Below are 23,762 nucleotides of genomic sequence, written 5' to 3' on the forward strand. Positions count from 1 at the left end.
TAAATGCTCTGTCTCAGGGACATGGACACTGTGCCCAGAGTTGCGCCATGTGTCCAGCTGACGGCCACGTCCATAAAGTTGTCACATCTCGTGATGCTAACCGGACAAATGTTTGTGGAGTTTAATGCGTCTTCGAGGGGGTAAACTGTTCAAAAGTCCTGCTACGCTTTGGCAACCTCCTTTCTTGGTGCATATAGGCCGCCTGTGCACACGCACGCGCACACACATGTTCCCGCGGAGCCACGGCGCCTCCAAGCGGACAAACAGACCACCAGACACAAGCAAGGGTTGTTACGTGTGTGTGCGTGTGGGAGGGACCAGAGCCTGTTTCTGACGGGACCGGGACAGGAGAGCGAACGGACGGTTCTTCTGCGGCAAGTAAACGCGCATCCAGGGCTTAATTTCCACTTTCTTCCTCCAGTGTCTATCCTCTTTATTCTCGGCTTTCCGTCCTGTTGAGATGAGGACATAATCAGCAGAGGATTTGCTGCTCACAAAGTTTTGAAGTTGCTGGGAAGAGTCCGGGTAAGCTGCACTTTTACGCACAGCAATGCGCCAAACTCTGCTCTCCCCGTTTCTCTCCCTTCCCCCTGTATATCTCTGATCGTCTTTCCATCTGCCTCTTTTCATGCCCTAAAACCTTCCTAAGCCTAAATCTTTCATTAGCTGAAATGTTGGTTTTCTCAACCAAACCAAACAAACTCTGAAATCCACAAAATCAAAAACAAACTAAAACTGACATGAACTGGCCTATGCTGTAATCGCTGCACACTTTCGCATCATAATTATCTGTGCAGTGATGAAAACTTACGAGAACTCCCACTCTATCCCTGGCCTGGACAGCAGGAGAGGAGTGGGAACATCTGCAGGGACAACTCGTAGATTGCAGCTGTCTGTCCGCTAGAGGGGGCCACAGCCCATTGGTTGGTGTGCACACTTAAAATGATAGTTCAAAAAGGCCTATTAAAGAATTACTCTGAAAGTAGTGCTGGATAGAAAAAAGCCACAAGCAAGTCTGAGCTAATTAGAATTCAAGTTGTATTTCACTTGCTTTGCAAAAACAAAAAAAAACTTGAAGTACGAAATGTTTGTGTACATTGCTCGACTGAAAAGGTGGAATTCAGCGATAAAATGTTGGATTTAAAATGTAATGCATGCTGTGTAATTATTATTCAGTTAGCATTTCCTCATAAAGGTGATTATTTGCAGTAGAACACAGTTTGTTGTAGCGGGCATCAGTGGATGATACCTGTTGGGTTTCGAGCTCCAGTGTAGATGTGCACTAGGGGTGGTGGATAGGCACTAGACCACCCCTACACTTTGCTGACATGTTGGCTGTAGTATCATGTAGAGCGACCCCTGGATGTGGTCAGTTTGTGGTAATATACTTTAATTAATATGGGGGCTACTGTGGTTCAGTGGGTGGAGCAGTCGTCTCCCAACCGGCGGGTCGGAGGTTCGAATCTTGGACACTGAACCCGCAAGTTGCCTCCGATGGTTAGAGGCCTCGATTTGACTCTAAACCCCGAAGTTACCCCCGATAGTTAGAGCCATCGGTGTGAGTTGGTGCCACAGGTGGCTGCCTCGGTTCTGTACCAGAAACAAATTCCTTGTGTGTGTCACATACTTAGCCAAATAAAGGTGATTATCTACAGCTCAAATGATAAATGACAGATTATACATTATCACCTGCCTTTTGCATATTTATATTCATTTATACCAAATTAAAACCACAGATCAGAGCATCAAGGCCCCCTAATGGGTTAATCGAGTCATGACACCCAGTGAACCCAATTTCACCCATTTGAAGGTAGGGAAATCCTCTGGAGGGGAGTGGACTGAGGCTTTGACAAATCTTGTGGTTTAAACCAAAATGTGATGCTAATTACAGTATATTCAATTAGCAGCCTGGTCTCTGTCAAATACAACCAGACTGTTCATTTTTCCACCGAAAGCAATATTTGTGAAGTTTTTCCATAGGTTGAAAGGATGAGGTGTTAGATAATTAATCAAATTTTGCTGTCTTTGGGCTTGGACATTTCCTTTGGTAAAACAGTGAATTTATCCTCAGGCCTAAATAGATTTAATAGATCTGAACATCCATAGGTAATGGGTGTTGTTTGGCAGCACGTTAAGAGCTATGTTTAGTAAAATACATGAGGTTGACATCAGTCACATGTCTGTTATTACAGTTTTTATTAATAAACCAAAAGATCAATGATCCAGTTTTTGAGGTAGTACAGCAGTACAAATATTTAGGTACTATCACTGATGACAAACTGACCTTTGAACCACAAGTTGATGCTGTTTGGAAGAAAGCCTATGTTCCTTCTTCGAAAGCTTCAGAATTTTAATGTTGATGGAACTTTTATGAAGATGTTTTACTCATATTTTATAGAATCTCTTCTTACTTTTTCTTTTGTTTGCCAAATCAGTTAGGTTTAAAAACAGTAATAGGCTGCAGGGTATTTTCAAGGTATGCATTTAATGACCTTTCTAACCTACATAAGGACAGGATCCTGAAAAAGTACCAAAACATTTTAACAGACTCCCGTCATCCCCTGTTCAAAGACTTTATGTTGCTTCCATCTGTTGCAGATTCAGATGGCCAAAATGCAGAGTGAAAAACCCTTTGTCCCAGCAGCCACTGGCTTTTGAAACAATATTATGTGATTTTATTTGTTTTATCTGTGCTGAGGAATTCTGTGTGCACTACTGACTGTACAAGAAATCGACCCTTTGAGGATAACAAAGGACAAACTATCAATCAAAAGAAGAGCCTTGCTGGACTCATATGATGGCTTCAGTTCTGTTATGCAACTCCGTGGCAGCCATTTTGTTCCCTTGGCACCAGTCAGGCATTTGTTCATAGACTCTGATGAGTCTATCCCCAATAGTCACTGATGACAGTGGTTATTAGGGATTCACTTTGGCAATCAGATGATACTAATACACTCATATACCATGTGAATTGTCTTGATTCTTAATTGCCTTCTGTTTGTTTTATCTTATTATTTCATGAGTTTAATTTTGAGACAGAGAGAAACAGATTGTTGCGTGTGCTTTGTTCCTTCTTGTGCCAGACAGGAGAAAACGAAGATGCTGGGGTTAGAGGCCATCCTGCTCTGTCTTCTTTTTGGAGCCCTGGCTGATGGCCAGGCACCAGAGTGTAACAGTGAGTGCCGAGAAAGAATCTTTGTCGCTTCCAAGCTTTAGTAACATATCATGTTAATATGTTGCCACAGTTCTAGTGACTTGGGAACACTTTGTCTTGATTTAAATGTCTTTCAATTGTAAAATGTTTAAATGTTTTTTTTTTGTGTGTGTGTATGTGCTTGTGTGTTGCCTCCAGAGAAGAACGAATGTCCCATAGATGTATACTTCACCATAGACACATCTGAGACCATTGCTCTGCAGGAGCCGCCCCCTGGATCACTAGTGGAGAGCATCAAGGTTGCTCTAGTTTAATACTAGATCGCACAATAGTTCCATTTTATTGTGAAATGACAGTTGACCAATTTGGCTGTATTAGCCATGTTGTATAATATGTTGTGTTTTATTGTTGTAGAAATTCACAGAGGAGTTTGTACAGCGTTTAGACGATGCTGAATTTAAAGGTGTTGTGCGGCTCAAGTGGAAAATCGGTGGACTGCACTTCTCCCAGACACAGAGGGTGTTCAGCAACTTCACACTCAAGGATGAGTTCATTACTGTGAGTGACAGGTGTTCAGCAAGCTCGCACCCAAGGATGAGTTCATTACTGTGAGTGACACACATGCACACATACAGTACATACGTGCATGTGCTGTTCTGACTCTGAGAGTTGGACTCAAAAGCAAGACCCAATAACAAGTAGAAGGCAAAGTTTCTTTATGTAGTTCAGGTAGGCGCATTAATAGTTGGCAAAGGCATACAAAACAAGTACGGGCTAGGCAGGCAGGAAGTTAGGTGCAAGTAAAGGTCAGTATCAGGCAAACCAGGCAAAATGACAGAAGGCAAAACAGGACCAATTTAGAGTTAGCTGATGTGATGCATCTCACATATACCACTAAATTAAAGATTCAATTGTTTGATTAGATTGAATTTTTAGACTGTTTTCTGTACTTAACCAATCAATTAAGTGCTAAATGAGATGTATTTGGACACTATGATTTTTATCCTAGAAATTGCATGGGTAACATACTGGTAAACACTGGTAAACACCTGGTAAACACTGGTAAACACCAGGCAATAATGTATTGACAGCTCTGCTGCACCAGGCAATAATGTATTGACAGCTCTAAATAGTCCAAATGGAGATGGGTGTTGGAACAACAATACTCAGAAATCACAGAGTTCTGCATCCTATTATTGTATGCAAGCCAGGCTCTGTCAATGCATCATATTATGAACTGTTTATATCTTGTTTGTTTAATTCATACAAAACCCAAAGTGTAGTTACATGCCACAATATTTCCTGGCTGGGAGCAGTAAATGTCTGGCAACGTACCTTGTTGCTTACCTGGCAGCTGCTCCCTGCCAAGACACAGTTCATAGCACATAGCACATAACACACAACCCATGATAACAAGTCAAATGGTTGTTTTTGCACCTAAAGAGGTGCTGGTAGGTGGATTTTGTTACCTTAAGACAGAGCTAGGCTAGTTGTTTCTGGTTTTAATGATTAGGGAAGCTAACCTGCCTCAGACTATAGTCTTATATCTATTAGACAGATATGAGAGCAATAGCATTCCTCTTCTCTATCCCCTTGGGCAAAAGCAAATAATTATACATTTCCCAGGTAATAAAATGTCTGTTTGGTAATTACAACTTGATGACAACATCTCACCCTTATCACTGTTCCCAGGAGCTCAGAAAAATCTCATACTTAGGTAAGGGTACCTACATTGACTGTGCCCTCAGCAACATGACCCGGAAGATCCTAGAATCACCCTTGTACCCCAGGGCCCTCCGATTTGCTGTGGTCATCACTGACGGTCATGTGACTGGAAACCCATGTAAGGGAATCAAGGAAGCAGCAGAGAAGGCTCGTGATGAGAACATCCGGATCTTTGTTGTGGCTGCATCCAAGAATGTTGACGAAACAGGGCTGAAAGAGATTGCCAGCTCTCCATCAACGGTCTACAGGGATAACTTCATGGCTGTGGATCTGAGCCAGGGCAAGCCGCTCATACAGACAGACACCATTGATCGCATCATCAAGACAATGGTAACCCACAGGCAGACATGCAGAGACATAAAACATGATTGTTGACTCTTCTGCTGACACCTTGTTTCTTTTGCCTTCGCAGCAACATTTGTCGTATGTAGAGGTAATACACCCAACAGAACTAATGATCTGAAATATGAACATTGGTGTCTCAGACTGACTGTCACTGACTGTTTCTCTTCATTTTCTGTATAACACAGTGCTACAAAGTGTCCTGTGTAGAGACACCAGGGCCTCCTGGTCCAAAAGGCCACAGAGGACAAAAAGTGAGCTTCACACTCATATACTTACAGAATTTACACCCTAGTCACTTTCATCCTCACAGACATTTTTTCCTTTTGGCTGTAGGGAGCTAAAGGAGACAATGGGGAACCAGGTCCAAAAGGAGACAGAGGTCAACAGGGAGACCCTGGTATTGAAGGTCCTATTGGTCAACCTGGTACTAAAGTAAGACACCAGACTTCACCCATGCATCACTTCATAGCAGTTTGAGAAACATAAATGTTATTTGTGACATTATTGTTATTAAATTATTTCTCTTTCTTTTTTCCTCTGTGTAGGGAGAGCGGGGTGATAAGGGCGAGAAGGTAAGGTATCACTTTCCTTTTGTGTAGATCAAGTTCATCACTGCATGACTTATATGGTAAACTTTGTATGAATGTTAACACTTTGTAACAATTCTTTAGTATATTACTTGTGTGGTGTAGAAGATAATTATTTAAGAATGTAATTATGTAAGAATGTTAACACTGTTATAATTTTTTTAGTATAATACTTGTGTGGTGTAGAAGAGAATTATTTAAGAATGTAATTATGTAAGAATGTTAACACTGTTATAATTCTTTAGTATATTACTTGTGTGGTGTAGAACTCCATTCAAGCATGTACTAGGTATAAGCAAATTGATATTGGATTATGTGTACAATCATGTGTGTTGTCATATCAACTGTCTTTACATGCTTGAAAGAATAAATAAAAAAACAACAACTTTCAAATAAATTGCAGGGTTTACTGATTAATAATAATAATATTTGCTCAAATTATGATGATATATAATCTGTTAATGAATAGGGACTGGTACATTGTGCATGAAATGATCAATATTCTGTCTGCCCACAGGGAGAGATAGGAGCTCAGGGGATGAAGGTAGGTCTTTTTTTCTATTTCTAATTTATTTTCCAACCCAGTCTCTCGTTTGGTTTTTCACCTCTAATTGCCTCTTCTCATTGTTGTTAGGGTGTGGCCGGCATCCCAGGACGCAACGGAACTGATGGACAGAAGGTAGGAACTGTGAAAGACTAAACTTCAAGGAGGATCTTTTGTTAACCAATTTAAGGAACAAAATGCTAGATATAAAAAGTACAAAAAAAATGACAAAAATAAAAATTATAATTATTATAATTTTGGGATTCTTTTGTATTGTAATTTTTTTCCCTTGTCTTCTTTTTAGGGTAAAATTGGACGAATCGGCGCTCCTGGATGCAAAGGAGACCCAGGCGACCCAGTATGATATTTGGCACAAGATCTCATTACTGCTACCTTCATAGTGGGTTGTGGTATGGCCTATTTATGGTGTGCGTTTAATGGTTTGCAGGGTCCTAATGGTCACCCTGGAGACGTCGGTGAACGTGGCTTTCCTGGAACTGATGGAGATAAGGTAAATTATCTTGTCTCTGCTTAAAATATCTTCAATCCAAATTGTAGTTAAATTCTACCTCATTAATTATGTCCTGTTTTCAGGGCGATCCTGGACGACCTGGAAGACCTGGTCCCCCTGGCCTATCTGGAGAACCTGGACCAAAGGTACATTGCAATGCTGCTCATTGCTGGGATAGAAGGCCAGAGGACACATTAAATGGTCAAACAGTTGGAGGCAAAGTACTAATATCTGATGTTTCTTCCACAGGGAGAAAGCGGAAGTCCTGGATTACCAGGCATCCCTGGACTGAAAGGAAACCCAGTGAGACTCAGTTCATCACCACAAAGATAAATAAATGAAAACATATAGTCATTCATATGTATTAAGTGGCTTATCAGTGTGTTGTGTTTCTTAGGGAGACCGCGGAGGTCCAGGAGTCAAAGGAGAGCTAGTAAAAATGATTGATTCTCTCTTGACACCTTCTGTCTTTCTGTTTTTGTGTTGCTAGATGGTTTTCTAAAGGTTCTTCTATTCTAGGGGAGAAGAGGAGACTATGGGCCAAAAGGTGCTTCAGGACCTGATGGAATTAAAGGAGAAAAGGTATGAATTTATGTAGACAATCTCCCAGGTGTGAAACATTTCTTTATTATGAACTTTTTGCATAGGCTCAAAAGATTTGTTTCACTAAGATACATACTTACACCACTGGGGGCTCAGTACTGATTTCACTGTGTGTTTCAGGGTGAAATGGGGCCAGAGGGCCAGAGAGGACTTTCGGGTGAATCTGGGAACGAAGGAGCAAAGGTAAGAAGAATGTATTTTTGTTAAAGATATGTATCTGTTTATATAAGCCATACACTATGACTTTCTCTACTCTGAACAGGGAGACAATGGCCTGCCAGGACCAAGGGGACCACCAGGGGCACCAGGAGAGCCTGGGAGAAATGTAGGTTACAGGTCAGATTTGGTCATCAGATCTAAACTTGCCGTATTTAGCTTGTAGTGCTTGTTTGATAGGGCACCAGAGGTGATCCTGGTGATGCTGGACCAAGAGGTGAGCCTGGGCAACAAGGACCAAAGGTGAGTATCTGTGTGTATGCATATATGTGGTAGCATCATTCTTTTACTTTGTTCTCTGTTTCTTTGACTGTATTTTTGTCTCTGTACAGGGAGACCCTGGAAGACCTGGCTTTAGCTATCCTGGACCAAGAGGACCATCGGTAACAGACCCCCCCCCCACTGCACTTTGTCTCCTTACATTGGCTAGCTGGAGTGACACACTTACCTGACAAATCTTTCTTCCACTGTTCTGCAGGGTGAGAGAGGAGACAAGGGTAGTCGTGGACCTCGTGGTAGCAGGGGAGACTGTGGTCAAAAGGGTGAACCTGGCAATAAAGGAACTCCGGGAGAGCCAGTAAGTAACACATTGTAGTTGAATGTGTGCTGTCACTTCAGCAAGACTTGTATGTACAGATGCATTTTATGATTTCTTTGTTCACAATAGGGTGAGCCAGGGCCTCAGGGTGAACCAGGCCTGAGAGGACCCAGAGGAGAGGGGGGACGTGACGTAAGTACACAAAGCCTGCACAAACAGGTGCTTTCCCATTCACTGATCTAATGCAGATGAAGTAAATTGGCACAAATCCAGCTGGGTGCAACTTATATTTACTTGTAATCCAATCAGTATTATCTACTGGTAATCCAAAATGAGACAAAAGCTGAGACAGGATTTGATTTATGTGCTCTCTTTCTCTACAGGGAGATCCAGGCCCTGAGGGAGATCCTGGCCTCACTGTAAGAACTTCTCCCCCGACTACTGTTTTATCACTGGCACATCAACAGAAAGATATAATGAAGTGTTTTGTTTCTTTATGCAGGAATGTGATGTCATGAATTACATCAGAGAGACATGTGGCTGCTGTGGTGAGTGGGGCTACCACTGTATAGCTATTGACAAACTGTAAAGCACACTCTAATAAGCTGTTGAATAATTTATTCTGTGTTTTTGTCTGCAGACTGTGAGAAGATCTGTGGAGCCCTGGACATTGTATTTGTGATTGACAGCTCAGAATCAGTGGGTCTCACCAACTTCACCCTGGAGAAGAACTTCGTCATCAACACCATCAGCAGACTAGGATCTTTTGCCAAAGATCCCCAGTCAGAATCAGGTGAGATGCACATTTAATGATGTACAGATTTAGTCTTTCAGTCTGTGCAATGTCAGAAAAAGTTTCAAAATGGCTGCCAAATTAAGCATGTTTAAACATGGTTTCTTATGTCCCCAGGCACAAGGGTGGGAGTTGTTCAGTACAGTCACAGTGGAACCTTCCAGGCCATCCGGCTCAATGACCCCAAGATTGATTCGCTGCCTGCTTTCAAGGTCTCACACACACATACAGACACAAGCACATATGCAAATCACTTAGAAGTTTATTTTAGGGTGTAAAATTAACTGTTCTTATGGCTTTTTTGTCCACATACTTCTTAATTAATCAAGGCTGAGCCAATCACTTGTGCTGTCTGCACACTGAGGACGATGGAAGTCATCACAATTTCATTTGTGACAATATTCTATGATTTAATTAGTGTCAATAAATCACCCAATAGACCAAAATCAACAATTTGATTCTACTAACAATTTCCTTCTTTTCTTGATCATTCTTTCCTCCTTCTTTCATTATATCATCCCTTCCATCTTTGTTTCCTTCTTTCCTTCCTGCTCTCTTTCCTTCTTGTTTCCACCCTTATTTCTTTGCTTCAGTCCTTTCTTCCTTCTTGTCTTCTTTTCATCTAAGAGCTCCTTGTTTTTTATTTTCAAAAACACCTTAAAGTACTTTCTTCAAATTTGGCACAAGTGTCTACTTGGACTCAAAGATGAAATGATTAGATTTTGGTGGTCAGAGATCAAAGGTCAAGGTCACCATGACCTCACTTCTGTTTCATTCCTGTGAATTTGACTCGTTGGCAGGGGCATACAGCAGCAAAGCAATAATCCTAGCTATAGACAGGAATGTCTTTGTAGAAAGGTACTGACCTCAGATCACCCACCAGTCTGCACACATTCTCACATGCTGCCTTCTCCACTATTCAGGAAGCAGTGAAGAGTTTGGAGTGGATTGCTGGAGGAACGTGGACTCCATCTGCTCTGAAGTACGCCTACGACAACCTGATCAAGGAGAGCCGCAGAGCCAAAGCCAATGTCACTGTAGTTGTCATCACTGATGGACGTTTCGACCCCAGAGATGATGATTCCTTGCTCACCTACCTCTGCACGTGTGTGACGCTGAGGCTGTATTTTTAAGATACTAAGATTAAGATTAGTATTTGCGGAGAAAAAAAAGTTGGTCATTGCTTGTGTTTTTGTCTACCGGTGCATGTGAGCAGTGATCCCAATGTTGATGTGAGCGCCATCGGTATTGGAGACATGTTCTACCAGGTTGAAGAGAATGAGAGTTTGAAGAGCATCGCCTGTCAGAAGGATGGCAGGGTGCTGGGCATGAGGCGCTTTGCAGACCTGGTGGCCGAGGAGTTCATTGACAAGATTGAGACTGTGCTCTGCCCTGGTAAACACTCATTATGGAAACACACACTATGTAGGTTCACATATTGAACAATGAGAAGATGTTTGCTTTTTGCCTTTGTTTTCTGACACTGTGTCTCCATCTTTGCTTTAGATCCTATTGTAGTATGTCCTGAACTCCCTTGTAAATCAGGTAAGATTTTGAAACGATATGCATCAAATAAGTTGCATCCTCGCTTTGTGTCCATTTCAAAGATTTTACACATTGTATCAACATTTAAGCCTGAGTAACCAACATTACTAATGTGTCAATATGCTTTAAACAAAGTGCTTGTCAGATTGTCAGTAAATGGAGGCATCTGTCTGATGTCTGAATTTATGGCATCCTTTCTATAACTTTCTGAAAAGGACAATCTGACAAGCATGCTCATTTTGAACTTCTTCCATCAGTTTCATACAGGTCATCACCACTCTTCCTTCCCCTTAGATGGAGGATGCATCAGTATGCTTTGTTAGAATACTGATGCCCCAAGCTGTTTGAAGCATACTGATGTCTTAACCTGTGTTAAAGATTAGATGGGCTGTGGCTTGAACTGCGGGCAAATTATTAATTGTATTGTAACTCTTTAACTGAGGTGCAGTTAAATAATGTGGCTATAAAACCAATAGGCCAGACTTGCACTATATGCAGTGCGATGTACCTCCACCATCTTATTTGGCTGTGTTGATGCGTCGTATCTGTGGGACTCTGCCCACAATGTTATTCCGCCCACTTGTTGCAGGAGGGGGCATCACTACAGGGCAAGCCCCTCTCCCCTGGATGCTACTGACTGAGGAAGGCAGCCCCTCAATGGTCCCCACCTCTTTGGAGGGTGTGGCCAGTCTGCTGAGTGGCCTGAGTGAGCAGCAGTATGGTGTTGGCGTGGCAACCATGGCATACACAGCCCAGAGAGCCAAACTCGCCCAGGGAGCAGACAGGCAGCAATGGACCCAGCTGTTCATCGAGTCCTTCAAATATGTCTATGGAGACATTATGGAAGACCCAGAGAAAGCTATCGGACTCTGCTAATATGCTAACCGTGCTACCTCGCCATTGTGGATGCCAATGACTAATAAGCTTAGTGCTGGACATAAAATAGATTTTATCAAAACTGTGGGCATTCCTTTAACTCTACAGGTGCAATATACACCTGAGCTGATGCAGAATAGTCGCATGATATGAAGCTGGCTGTGCCAATTGCTTTCAGAGCAGTCTTATGCATAGTTACTGTATATGTTGGGTCAAAAATCTAAGTGTGGATTCACAGTGATCTCTTAAAATGTTCTGAAATAATACAAAAGAATGACACTGTATTTCAAAACAGTCTATCTGTTTGTAATATGATACATATCATTTCTTCCACCTTAGTGGAGGAACATTTTACTTTCAAATGGAAAGCAGGTATTATCCATTTGTTGGAGGCAGATGCGTCTGTAGAGCCAGCGATGTGGCTTCTGCGCCTACAGTGGCTCTTTGATGAAGCCTCATTTCCACTGTGAACCACAAGCTCGCTGAATCACTCTGATGTCATTTTTTTACTGTTTTGCACAAATCCGTGGTTACGGCCTTTACTTTTTCCTTGTGCTCTGTGAATGACTCATGTTGAAGAAAAGGCCATTACATGTGGAAATATCTGGTTTTATATGTCACATTATACTGGAGTCAGATGTTGGCACTGAATGTGAAGGAGCTATTGTATGTTATGCCCTTGGCTTGTGCATGTTTTTTTTTTTTGCATGTGACTTGGCTAAATCATTCTTGATTGGAAGAAAATGGCTGTTGAGCGACTTTAACATTATTGTATCATGTTAGCTCTGTGACTGCAACATATTATTTGGAGAGAATAAAACTGCACATCAAACTAAAAGTGCTTTCTTGGTGAAGCCACTGAGAAGGATTAGAGGAAGTCAGACAGCTGGTCTGCAACTAGCATGTATGGTAGTATTGCATATATAGTGTGTTTCTTTTTTCTGGATTTGACCCTTAAATATCTGTGTTCCAGCTGTTTCTCACTGAACCACATGTGTAACTTAAAACTGTATACATCTGTGTGTTCCAGAACCTGCTGTGGCTAGCTGTGTTCAGAGGCCAGTGGATGTGGTGTTCCTCTTGGATGGTTCCGAGAGGATGGGACTGGAGAATCACCGCAGGGCCAAAGAGTTCATTGAGAATGTTGCTCGCCGCCTCACACTGGCCAGCAGCTCCACAGATGAGAGAAATGCCCGTTTGGCTCTGGTGCAGTATGGCAGCCCTACAGAACAGAAGGTGGAGTTTGCCCTCACCCACAATCTCACAGTGATCTCTGATTCACTGGCAGCTGTGACCTACTTGGATTCGTCTTCTGCTCTGGGCAGTGGTATCATCCATGCAGTCAACAATGTGTTGTCTCAGCAGGTACACACGCACACTTGAGTTGGATTTACTTTTATTGTGGGCAGGTAATCTGTAGGCTTTTTTATTATTATTTGTTTCCTTGCTGAGAGTAAAATGAGAAAATTGCTCCCATGTCTGTATTGTAAATATAAACCTACAGCCAGCAGGCAATTAATAAGGCAGGAGAACAAGGGAGAACAACTAGCCTAGTTCTGTCCAAAAGTGACTAATCCATCTACCAGCAACTCTACTACTCATTAATAAAAAGAAGGCATCTTGGTTGCCTAAACCATACAAAAATGATGAGCTTTGGTCTTCCTGGATTAAGTGCAGGACCATTTCTTAACCAGACACAGTAGCTGTGTCCCATCCTTCAAAGGCTGCATTTGAAGACCGATTGAATCACAACGGCACAACAAGGCCGTCCCATTTCAAAGGCTCATCACAACGGCAGAACAAGGCCATCCCATTTCAAAGGCTCCTTCAAATGCAGCTGAGAAATGTGTCCTTCTTTGGCCAGGCAATGAAGGTTCCAACTGGTGGATCCTTCGCAGCCCGCCTTGTCCCAAGATTCTTTACATGCTGGTTGAAAGCAGACCAGCTATCATGGTTGCCAGGACAGGAGGGGTGCTTTATATAACAACTGTAAGGGCAGGAACAGCTGGTAACATAAATTGAAAATCTTCCATAGACGAGACCGTCTCATTTCAATTTGGTCCATAGTTCAGTTATTGTGGTCTTCAATGGCTACAAAGGCCATGTTTTCATAGGCATGCAAAGGATGTGGCCCCTAAATTGAGACACAGTGAGTGACTCCTCTGAATCACCTGTGGTTGCTTGTCAATGTCACAGTGATGGCAAGATTAAACATGAGATATATAAAAGATATACAATATTAATTTGTAATGAAAGTGTTGGTTGAGTCAGGCTAACAGGTTCTCTCAGCAAGAAAGTGAAAAGGTGTATTTCCAAAAATGTCAATTTTTCTAAGTGTAGAGCCTGGATGTCTCAGATTAGTTTAGCATTAAGATTTGAAGCAGGGGGAAACAGTCAGCCTCTCCAAAGTTCAAAAATACTCCTAACAACACCTTTAAATGACACACTGCATCTCATTTGTTTAATCTGTAAACAATCACACAAAAAATTACAACTTGTGGCATTTGTGAATGCTGTTTAGCCCCTGCTTTCTCTCTTTATGCTAAACTAATGTAGCATTTTCTCTTAAGTTTGTTTACATGCACATATATGAGTGGTATTCATCCTCTCATCTAATTCTTGGCAAAAAGTCAAGTAAGTGTTTTTCCTAAAATGCTGAACTAATCCTTTAACATTGTTTGCTGTATTTGTAGGCAACCCGTTTGTCTCGTCGCAACGCTGAGGTGGCCTTTGTGTTCATCACTGATGGCATCACAGCCAGTGAGCAGCTAGATGAGGGCATATCTGCTATGAGAAGAGCAGAAGGCGTTCCTACGGTGATCGCCATGGGAACTGACACAGATGAAGAGGTGTTGCGAAAGGTGTCACTAGGGGACATGTCAGCCATCTTTAGAGGAAATGACTACACCATGCTGAACAAACCGGCATTCTTTGAGCGCTTTATCCGCTGGATATGTTAGTGAGGAACTGTAACATCTACGCCATAGAATTAGAATGGGTAGAATGAAAGAAAATTCTTCCTACAGTGTACACTATAACCTGTATAGAAAGATGGGCAACACGTCACCACTTTCTGGTTCTATGTAAAAGTGAAGCCAAAATATTGTGAATACTGGGGTGGCCATCTTGCTTTTGTGATGCATTTTGCAACCAGATTCTGTGCATTAGCAACCAGAAGTGAAGCCGCAGTATCAGGCCAACAGTCAAAGCTGTCAAGCCTCCAAAGTATGGCCCTTTTTTATAATCAAATAACTTATTAAAATTTGACTTATCAGACCATTTGTACACAAATCAGCATGATAGTATCTACCTGTAATGACAGAAATCACATTTTGGAAAAAGTAACTTGATTCGTACTTTGAATTTTCAGTGTGGCTCATGTCCCATCTGCTAAGATGGAGGAGGCAGAATTTATGACCTATACTAGAATCAGTCACTTCACTCCAGGGCAGTTGTCACATTGTCCATTTTTATATACAGTCTACGGTGTCCACATAAACACAGAGGCATGAACGCACCTCTGTTATCATTATCATTTTGAATGATGGGCGTAAGCACTGAGATGACTCCATATCTTGTCTTTATGTTAGAAGATACAGAAGCCAAAATAATCTGTTCAGGACTAACACAAACAGAAACAGACACACACACAGGCATGCAATATTTGTAATGTGTTTATTCTATTTGTTCTAAATCTATGGTCAGCACTTCCAGCCAAAGACGCTCAGAAGTATCCAAGAGGAGAAGTGTTTGAATAGTGAATGTGTACGAAACAAAATGTAGGCTTTGTTTTGTTTGAATTTTGTACTGATTTTCAGTTTGCAGAAAATAATTCTCTCTTTCTCTTTCTTTTCACAAAGTCACATTATTCATATTAAAGGTGCTAAAACAGTTAAAAGGACAAAGCTATTTGACCAACTTTTTTACATCATTTTATGCTGTAATTACTGTTGTTTGTTCATGGGATAAAAACATGCAGACATGTGTTTTCCAGGGAAACAAAATCACACATAAATGCCCCACACTCAACCACACAAGAATCACACATACACACTCAAACACACATATAGTCAACTGCACATTCACTGACTGACAAATAGAACCATATCTGTAAAAATTAAATACAAATAAAGTGTAATGTGGTGACCCCTAAACCGTCTTTTGTGTTTGAAAGAAACAGTGTAGCCTATAGGCCTATGGGTGATGTGTTAATGTTTTTGGTGCAATTTTGCAAGTTGTCATAAAGCCTAATCAGCAACCTGCAACCTAATCAGCAATGAAATGGCTCTCAACAATGATGTTAGCTAAGAAAAGAAGAATAGAAAACCTGTAGGCTACATTTTCCTCCACTGGAATGTAATATTTATCCCTTCCCCATAATAAAAATATTTTGCTCTCAAATTATTTTGATCCCTTAAAAGAAATTACCTGCTTCTTTTCATGTCATCAAATACCCATACCAAAGCAGTAAATTCATTAGTGTAGATGGACTCATCTATTTTAACATTATATTATCCTGTCTAATAACTTTATTCACCATAACTACTTGCAATCCATTCAAGAGAGTGATTATACGGCTGATTTCCATCTATGTGATGCAGTTAAGACATTTCAAAGAAATGGTCAGTATCCAAAGGAAAGTAGGAGAAATGAGAGGAAGTCCTAGGAATAGGAAGTAAGAAAATATGATATCAAGAATGAGATTTGGTCATGCTGGATTGAAAATTACATTGAAGAAGCATAATACAGGGGAATGTGAGTTGTGTATGGTACAGGAAACTGTGGAACATGTTATTATGGTTTGTCCCAAGTTCAGGTGGGTATCTATAAATTATAGTTCAAAGTGGTGGAATGAACTTTAGTTTAATGGAGGTGTGGGAAAAAAGCTAAGGGGATATAGGATACAGAGCACTTCTTAGGTTTTTAAAGAGTACAGGGTTAAGCAAGACAATATAATGTGAATTGAATGAGGTTATTTTGTTATAGTAGGAGTAGTTAGGGGCCCCTGTGATCCACACTCCAGTCTAGAAGGTGGCGGTAATGCACCTAAAGTTAAGCATTAAACAACCGAGGAACAAGAAGAAGAAGAAGAAAAGAAAAAAAAAAAGAAAAAAAAAAAAAAAGGAAACATTAAATGCATCTGGTGGGGAAGTTTGAACACTCCAGGACGCCGTAAGAGAGTAACTACAACAGTCGGAACATTCCAAGTGTACGTTTTCTCTAATGATAAAAGTAGTTCTACGTCGATGTGTCCAGTATTTAGTATTTATGGTAGTTCCATATATGTTCTACTACCAATGTGCATTGAGATAAGGACTATTAAATTATCATTCATAGTACATTCTGGTCTGTTGGTGAGTGCTTTTGTAAAGTTAACCTAGGCTTTCTAAGAATAGCCTTTTATAAAGTGGCCAAGCTTAGCTGTAGTTAACGTTATGCTTTTTTTTGTTTTGCTTACTTTGACGTTTATTTATGCTATTTAGAATCAATAGATGTTCCGTAGAAAACCAGATTTGTTTAAATTAAAACGTCGTGGCGTTCAAAGTTCAAAGGTCTCTATATTATACAACAGGAGGCACTGCAAAACTGTGCAGGAAATAAGTAATAAGTCATTTTGATTGGCCGTTATGTTATTTAAGCATGTATACAATAACATTTTAGCTATGTTTGTTTGTAAGAACAGTAGCGCCGTGGTAATAGTTTGAGAATTGAAGCAAGTCGTGCACAAAAATTTAATTGCACGAGAAATGCAGACCTAATTATCTCTGTGTGTGTGTGTGTGTGTGTGTGTGTGTGTGTGTGTGTGTGTGTGTGTGTGTTCCAGTGAGGCCAGTATGGAAGGGGAGCCCATCTCAGCACTGTGTACCCCTGCTCTGGTGGTGGATGTGGACAAAGTGAAGGAAAATGCCAAAAGGATGACAGAACGCTGTCAGAAGCTGGGAGTCCAACTTCGCCCTCACATGAAGACCCACAAAACCCTGTCGGTATACACACACACACTCGTATAATAGTTTCATACAGATGAGCCCTGTGTAGGGTGTACGAGTTGCGTCTGAATCTGTGTTTTCATGTTCATATCTAGTGAGTGTGCTGACATAATGACGGGTGGATCACGGAGGTGCATCGTGGTGTCCACACTGGCAGAGGCCTCTTTCTATGCCGACCATGGATATGATGACATCCTCTATGCATACTCTCTTCCTTTTGATAAGGTTCAGTCAGCTGACACATAATACAAATATAAATTCATTATATGCAAATTTTCAAAGAGGACATTGTGACTTGTCAGTGTAGGAAAATCATAAGTGTAAACAATAAAATTAATGATGGCTAAAGTCCAAGGTCTGTACAACATACTTGGATAACAGCTTACCTTTTTCAAAGCACTGCTCATTATAGCAGGACAAGCACAGGTGGGCTAATTAATTTAACTAATTGATGAGCGCTGTGTTGTATGTAAGTGTGAGCCTTCATGTACAATAACAGGACCCTGGCACACCTATAAAATGCAGCAGTGCATTACTGCATTTTATATGGAAAATGTTATACCTATTACAACCAAAAAAATCTAAACCTGAATCAAGCCATTATTAAAACAGTGATTGATTGATTTTAGGTGTGGTGGTTAGCCTGTTGCCTCACAGCAAGGAAGTTCTAGGTTCAAGTCCTGGCTGATCCTTTCTGTGCAGAGTTTGCATGTTCTCCCTGTGCCTATGTGGGTTCTCTCCGGGAACTCTGGCTTCCTCCCACAGCGCAAAGACATGCAGCTTAGGTTGACCCTAAATTGCCCCTAGGAGGGAAGGAGAGAGTGAGGGAGAAATTGCCTCTAGGAGGGAAGGAGAGAGTGAGGGAGATAGGTTTCTTATTTATTTTGTCATAACCATACTCCAAATATGAATCACGTTAATTTACTCTGTGTTTGTGTGTGTGTGTCTAGGTAGAACGTTGTGCAGCACTATCAGAGAAGCTGGATCTTTTCCAGGTTTTATTGGATCACCATGATGCTCTGGAGCAGCTCAAAAAGAGACCGCTGAGAGATGGCCGGCTGTGGCACATCTGGCTGAAACTTGACTGTGGCAATGGGAGAGGTAAACAGGCAGGGAGATCAAAGTGCAGCTGTTCATCATCTTCTGGGCACCTGATGATTGTGTGTTTGCTCTTTGCCATAGCTGGCATCTTGCACTCAGAACCTCAGGCACTCAGATTGGCTCAAGCCATTGCTGAGACAGCAGGCGTGCAGCTGACCGGAGTTTATGCTCACTGTGGGAACACCTACAACTGTACAGGAGTGGAGCAAATACAGAGTGTTGCCCAGGAAACCACCATCTTGACTCTGCAGTTCATGGAAAAGTAAGACAAAAGCAAAGTGCTAGCAGAGTGCTGGTGTGTACCACTGCACTTTGAGGAAGTGAAAGTGTCTTGTCTTCACAAAACTCCTGTTGTTTTAGAGCCAAGATTGCAGAACAGAGTTAAGAACTTTAAAATTCAGACACTTCAAAAGTGGAACTGGAATATTAACACAATTTGAATATTTAAATCTTAGTTGTTTACATTGAGAAACGTTTCCATGTTCTGATTTGAAAACATTAATGCTGTTCTAATTGGTACTTTTATATCAATAATAATTTAATTAACCTATGGTCATGAACTTTGGGTCATGACCGAAGGGCAAGATCCCGGATACAGGCGGCCGAAATGAACTTTCTCCGCAGGGTGGCCGGGCGCACCTTTAGAGATAGGGTGAGGAGCTCGGTCATTTCGGGCATGTCACACCGGGAGGAGGCCCCAGGACACGCTGGAGGGACTATGTCGCTCGGCTGGCCTGGGAACGCCTCAGCATTCCCCCGAAGGAGCTGGAGGAAGCGTCTGGGGAGGGGGAAGTCTGGGCATCTTTGCTTAGACTGCTGCCGCCGCGACCCGGCCCCGGATAAGCGGAGGAAAATGGATGGATGGATGGATGGATAATTTAAATAACTAATAATTTGAAATCTGTTACATTTAGCACCCAACTCTGCAGATCCCCTCAGCTCTAAAGCATCTGCTGCAGCTATCGTTCACCTCCAGTGTGGAGCATTTATCAGCTAAATGGTTCTCTTAGGAGTTTGTGGAGACCAAAAACAGGGATAAGCAGGGACAACAAAACTTTAAAATGCCCCAAAAATTATTTTAAAAAGAGATAGAAAGAGTGAATGTTGGATTTAAATTTGCTGGTTGGACACAAATACAACTACAAATGAATGCTAATCTTCCTCCGTGTCTAAATGTGTAAATAGGCAACTGTTTGATAACACAGTCACCATATCAACTTTTTAAGATGTCAGCATTGTGTTTGTGGCCTGTTGAGTTTCCCCACATAGCTTAAAATTCTGTTAACACATAGATTTATGTTGAATTATTATCACATTAGAATTTTTGGCCTCAGCACAAATAGGCTTTTAAGTTGATGTTTAATGAAAGGCTGTGTTTAGACCATCTCAAATTTAACTTCTTTGGGTTTGTGGTCTAGGTTGAAGTCTGTTGGCATCACCTGTAAGTCCAGCATTGGCTCCACCCCCTCCTGTAGTCACCCAGTCAAAGACATGGCAAAGCTCAGCGAGGTGCATCCTGGGAACTACGTCTTCTTTGGTGTGTGGCTGAATCGCAGTGTAGTTGTATTAGTGTACCAGTTTGTTAATGTAGGCTTCCACTTCAAATTAGCATAATGACAAAAAAGACAGCTTAGGTACTTTGTTGTCACCAATGAGCAGTGATGACTTTTGAAGTGTTTGTGGTGTGTTTTAGATGTGCAGCAGTCACTGATTGGCTCATGCAGTCTGAAGGACGTGGCTGTGCGGGTTTTGACAAGAGTCATTGGACACTGTCCCCACAGGAACCAGCTGCTTATTGACTGTGGCTGGACTGGAATCAGGTGCCTTCATCTGTATTGTTTACCCTGTTTTGTATTTGCAGAGTGGACGGGTAAATTTATTGCCACTTTAGGATGACAAAAGACACATTCATGTAAATCAGCAGTGTCCATAGCAACCGGACTGAATACATTATGTGTATCTTTATGGGCCACTGTATTTCCTACTCTTAGGTTTACATTGGTAGAATATGATCCAACTTGGCCATGATGTAACCTTTGACCTGTTGTTGCTCACTCCCCTCAGTCTGGATGGAGCTGGAAAACTTCCCACTGGATATGCTGTGATTGAAGGGCATCCAAACCTCAAGTAATGCCATGTTGTATTGCCTTTAATCTCAAGATTAAACTCAAGTGTGACTGAAGTTCTGATGAGAGACTTTTCCCTTCAGGTTATTATCTATGACCCAGGAGCACGGGCGAGTCGAGCCCATCTCAGGACCGCTAGATTACAGCAAATTCCCCCTGGGCTCTGTGCTCACACTGATCCCCTACCATGTTAGTACTCTTTATTGTTAGTTGTTGTAGTTATGTTTATCGATGTGTTGGTTTTGTTATGTCACTCTTTTCTTATGTCATTCTCTCTGTTGATCTCTACAGTCTTGCGCGACAGCTGCGATGCATCCAGTGTATCATGTGCACTCTCAAGGCCGTCTGTTGGGGAAGTGGACTCCCACTCGCGGGTGGTGAACAGCTGTTCACCTATCACCTTGTTAGGAAAGCTAAACTCGTGGCATCTGCAGTGTATTTCAAATGTTGAGGATGACTATTGATGAAGCATATTTACTCTATTACTGTTCCTCCGAGGCAAAAAACACATATCAGTACTAATCATTCCAAATTAAACATGTCAACATGTTCCAAGAATAGTGATTAAATAACACATAGGACTTTTTCTAATCCTATTCACAAAATGTTTTATGTGAAGCAATGTGGAAAAAAAATATGTAGGAAAGAATTACATACCTGTATGATTTTTACGTCTAAATAAATGAAATGATTAGGACTGTTGTCTTTCCATCATTTCACCATTGTCACAATGCCAGTGGTGGAAAGTAACTCTGTACATTTACTTAAGTACAGTACCCAAGTACAGTTTTGAGGTACCTGTACTTTACATGGGTATTTTCATTTTCTGCTACTTCATACCTTGACTTCACTACATTTTAGAGGCAAATATTTTGTTTATTCCCATACTTTTATTTTACAACTTTAGTTACTTTTCAGAACCATACAGTATGATTATAAGACTATTGATCCCCACTGGGAAATATACAAGCTACTCAGCAGTAATTCAAATTAATAGCATATAAGCCAGTTAAAACTAGCTCCCCTTTACCAACTGCAAAATTAAATGTGATGTATACAATAATGCATCAGCAATTATAATATGATACACAATGTTAAATGTGCCATTCTGTATAATAAGCACTTTTAGTACTATGTTTTGATGCTAATACCTTGGTACTTTTAACATTTTGAATGCAGGACTTACTTAAATTACCATGAAAGAGACATACACAGTTCAGCTTTGTAATGTACTGCAAGATGAACATATAGGCAAAGAAATTAATAATGAAGCACCACGCGGCAGCTTACTTAGTCCATTGTTAATACATTATTTTTTTGGTAATACACATTAGACTCATTGCTACAAAAATTGCTGATTTTTTTCCCAAAAGAAATAAATGTAGTATTGTCTATAATTTCATTTTCAAACATCTTGCCACAGGTCTAAAATAGATGTCCTAATCATAATTTTAAAAAACAGTATGTTGACATTTTTTAAATTATAATAATCTAGGAAATATGCCACTGTTCAAGTTCTTGTTGTCTACAGTAAACATTGTCTTCAGTCATTAACAAAATCTCGAGCCAACAGGTTGTAAACTGTAGTGCGAATAGCATTTTGGGAAATGGTGTTTTCAGTAAAGCGAGCGTTCTGATTGGTCACCCTGTGACCTTTCACTTGTCACGTGATTTAAAAATTCTTTGGGATGGCGCGGAAAGTTGTCACACTGTCACACGGGTTAGCTATCTCTTTATGAAAGCCTTGTTTACGTTTTTTGGGGGGCGACACTGACATTACCAAGTAAGTAGCCTTAGCGCGGACACATTTCGTTGCTGTTCCTTGTAACTTCTAGACATTTATTGTGTTACCGCTGTTTGTTGCGGATTGTCCACAGTGTTTCTACCTTCTCAACACACTGTCGTTTCCCTGGCAGCTAATTTGGTTACTATAAATGCTGATTTGAAAGACTTTCATAGCAGAAACGCACCCAGCCTTGTTAATTACACTTCTTATTTGTTGTGTTTGCAAACGTGGCTGAATGTAACATTAAACTAGCTACTGTCACACTGTATGTTGCATTTCCTTTCAGTCATGAGTGTGTTGGAGGTGAAGTTCATCGGCGACCGAGATGTTTTGGAGCATATCCTGGACAAACAGGAGGGTATGGACAATAGAGTCACTTGACCTATCTGTTGTTGTTTATGAGAAGAATGTCTCTGGCTCACCGATTGTCTGTCTTTTTGTTTTGCATTTCCTTAAGGTGTGCAGAGCAACGGTGGGTCTGTTCAGAAGATGGTAACTTTTAAGAGCCCAGCTGTACGACGGGCCAGATGGGACGCAGAATATGTTGGAGATGAAAACGGAGTCTTTGACGAGCAGAATTATATCCAGTCTTTAGGAACAGACAATACAGAAGGTAGGTTATTCAGACAGCGATGTAATATAACTGTGTGTTTTAGAAGGAAGCCATTTTTATGTTGGACCTTAATAACAGAGGGACTTCCACCTGCAAGTTAGACAATGCAAAACAATATTTAATCAGTTTATAAGGTACACTTAGCTACAACTAATGTGGTTCAATACAACAACCCTGTAATAAATCCTGCCTTCACTAAGGTTATGATGTTCTGATTTTGTTGAAGCTATTTCAGAGAGGGGCTGATCCATCTTTATGATCATTTTGAAGGCTGTAGTTTGTCTTGCTGTTGATTTGTACTTTATACATGGAGTGGTGCTTCTATTAGGGTTCTCAATAGATATCAACAAGCCGAGCATTTATATGCAATATATTTTCATGCCATGTTATCACATATAGTCAGTGGGTGAATTTACAAGCCAGCTCAAGCTTTCCTTCTGGTACAGCTTGATGATGTTCAAATGTCTGTAAGATGTTCTGTATTTGTTTGTTTTGTTTTGTTCTACAGACGATGAGGAGGGTATGTCCCGAATGGCCGGATCCTCTATTTTCACTTTTCAGAAAGTCAAGCGTGGCCACAGCATGGCTCAGACTGGTGAGAGCCTCCACTACTCACTCTGTCATACATACACACACTTCATTCCACTGTATAGCATTAACTAGATTTATTAGATGACTAGTGACTTTTTCAGTGTGCACACTTTGTGTTTAT

The 23,762-nt window shown here is 41.0% G+C and overlaps 3 protein-coding genes across 4 annotated transcripts in view; all 3 read left to right on the forward strand.

The window, feature by feature from the left end:
- Nucleotides 1-316: 316 nt before the first annotated feature.
- col6a2 (collagen, type VI, alpha 2) lies at nt 317-15,591 on the forward strand. The gene is made up of 32 exons (XM_020604581.1): nt 317-525; nt 3,084-3,175; nt 3,353-3,453; nt 3,569-3,712; nt 4,847-5,209; nt 5,292-5,312; nt 5,410-5,475; nt 5,558-5,656; nt 5,770-5,796; nt 6,329-6,355; nt 6,446-6,490; nt 6,660-6,713; nt 6,804-6,866; nt 6,950-7,012; nt 7,116-7,169; nt 7,264-7,299; nt 7,386-7,448; nt 7,590-7,652; nt 7,732-7,794; nt 7,866-7,928; nt 8,018-8,068; nt 8,164-8,262; nt 8,353-8,415; nt 8,607-8,642; nt 8,726-8,771; nt 8,864-9,016; nt 9,134-9,228; nt 9,940-10,121; nt 10,233-10,411; nt 10,523-10,561; nt 12,468-12,802; nt 14,131-15,591. Exons 2-32 carry the CDS (start codon nt 3,100-3,102, stop codon nt 14,395-14,397), a joined length of 3,036 nt encoding a protein of 1,011 aa, XP_020460237.1. The 5' UTR covers nt 317-525; nt 3,084-3,099; the 3' UTR covers nt 14,398-15,591.
- A 965-nt stretch (nt 15,592-16,556) lies between these two features.
- On the forward strand, nt 16,557-21,327 carry LOC109962661 (D-threo-3-hydroxyaspartate dehydratase). 2 transcript variants are annotated; one of them, XM_020604557.1, is made up of 10 exons: nt 16,557-16,646; nt 17,262-17,417; nt 17,520-17,649; nt 18,375-18,525; nt 18,607-18,787; nt 19,944-20,062; nt 20,219-20,345; nt 20,590-20,652; nt 20,735-20,840; nt 20,943-21,326. In XM_020604557.1, the coding sequence occupies exons 2-10, from the start codon at nt 17,272-17,274 to the stop codon at nt 21,030-21,032; spliced, it is 1,113 nt and encodes a 370-aa protein (XP_020460213.1). In that variant the 5' UTR covers nt 16,557-16,646; nt 17,262-17,271; the 3' UTR covers nt 21,033-21,326. The 2 variants fall into 2 exon arrangements, with proteins under 2 accessions (XP_020460213.1, XP_020460214.1); XM_020604558.1 differs by lacking the exon at nt 16,557-16,646 and adding an exon at nt 16,674-16,791 and having other exon boundaries at nt 20,943-21,327.
- A 998-nt stretch (nt 21,328-22,325) lies between these two features.
- orc2 (origin recognition complex, subunit 2) overlaps nt 22,326-23,762 on the forward strand; it is a 4,361-nt gene continuing 2,924 nt past the window's right edge. The window contains exons 1-4 of the mRNA XM_020604537.1: nt 22,326-22,434; nt 22,724-22,795; nt 22,895-23,050; nt 23,559-23,697. Of these exons, the coding sequence (XP_020460193.1) occupies nt 22,726-22,795; nt 22,895-23,050; nt 23,559-23,697 (365 nt within the window). The 5' untranslated portion in view covers nt 22,326-22,434; nt 22,724-22,725. The remainder of the gene's footprint in view (nt 22,435-22,723; nt 22,796-22,894; nt 23,051-23,558; nt 23,698-23,762) is intronic.

Source organism: Monopterus albus, unplaced genomic scaffold, assembly GCF_001952655.1.
Source record: "Monopterus albus unplaced genomic scaffold, M_albus_1.0 scaffold66.1, whole genome shotgun sequence".
Classification (NCBI taxonomy): domain Eukaryota; kingdom Metazoa; phylum Chordata; class Actinopteri; order Synbranchiformes; family Synbranchidae; genus Monopterus; species Monopterus albus.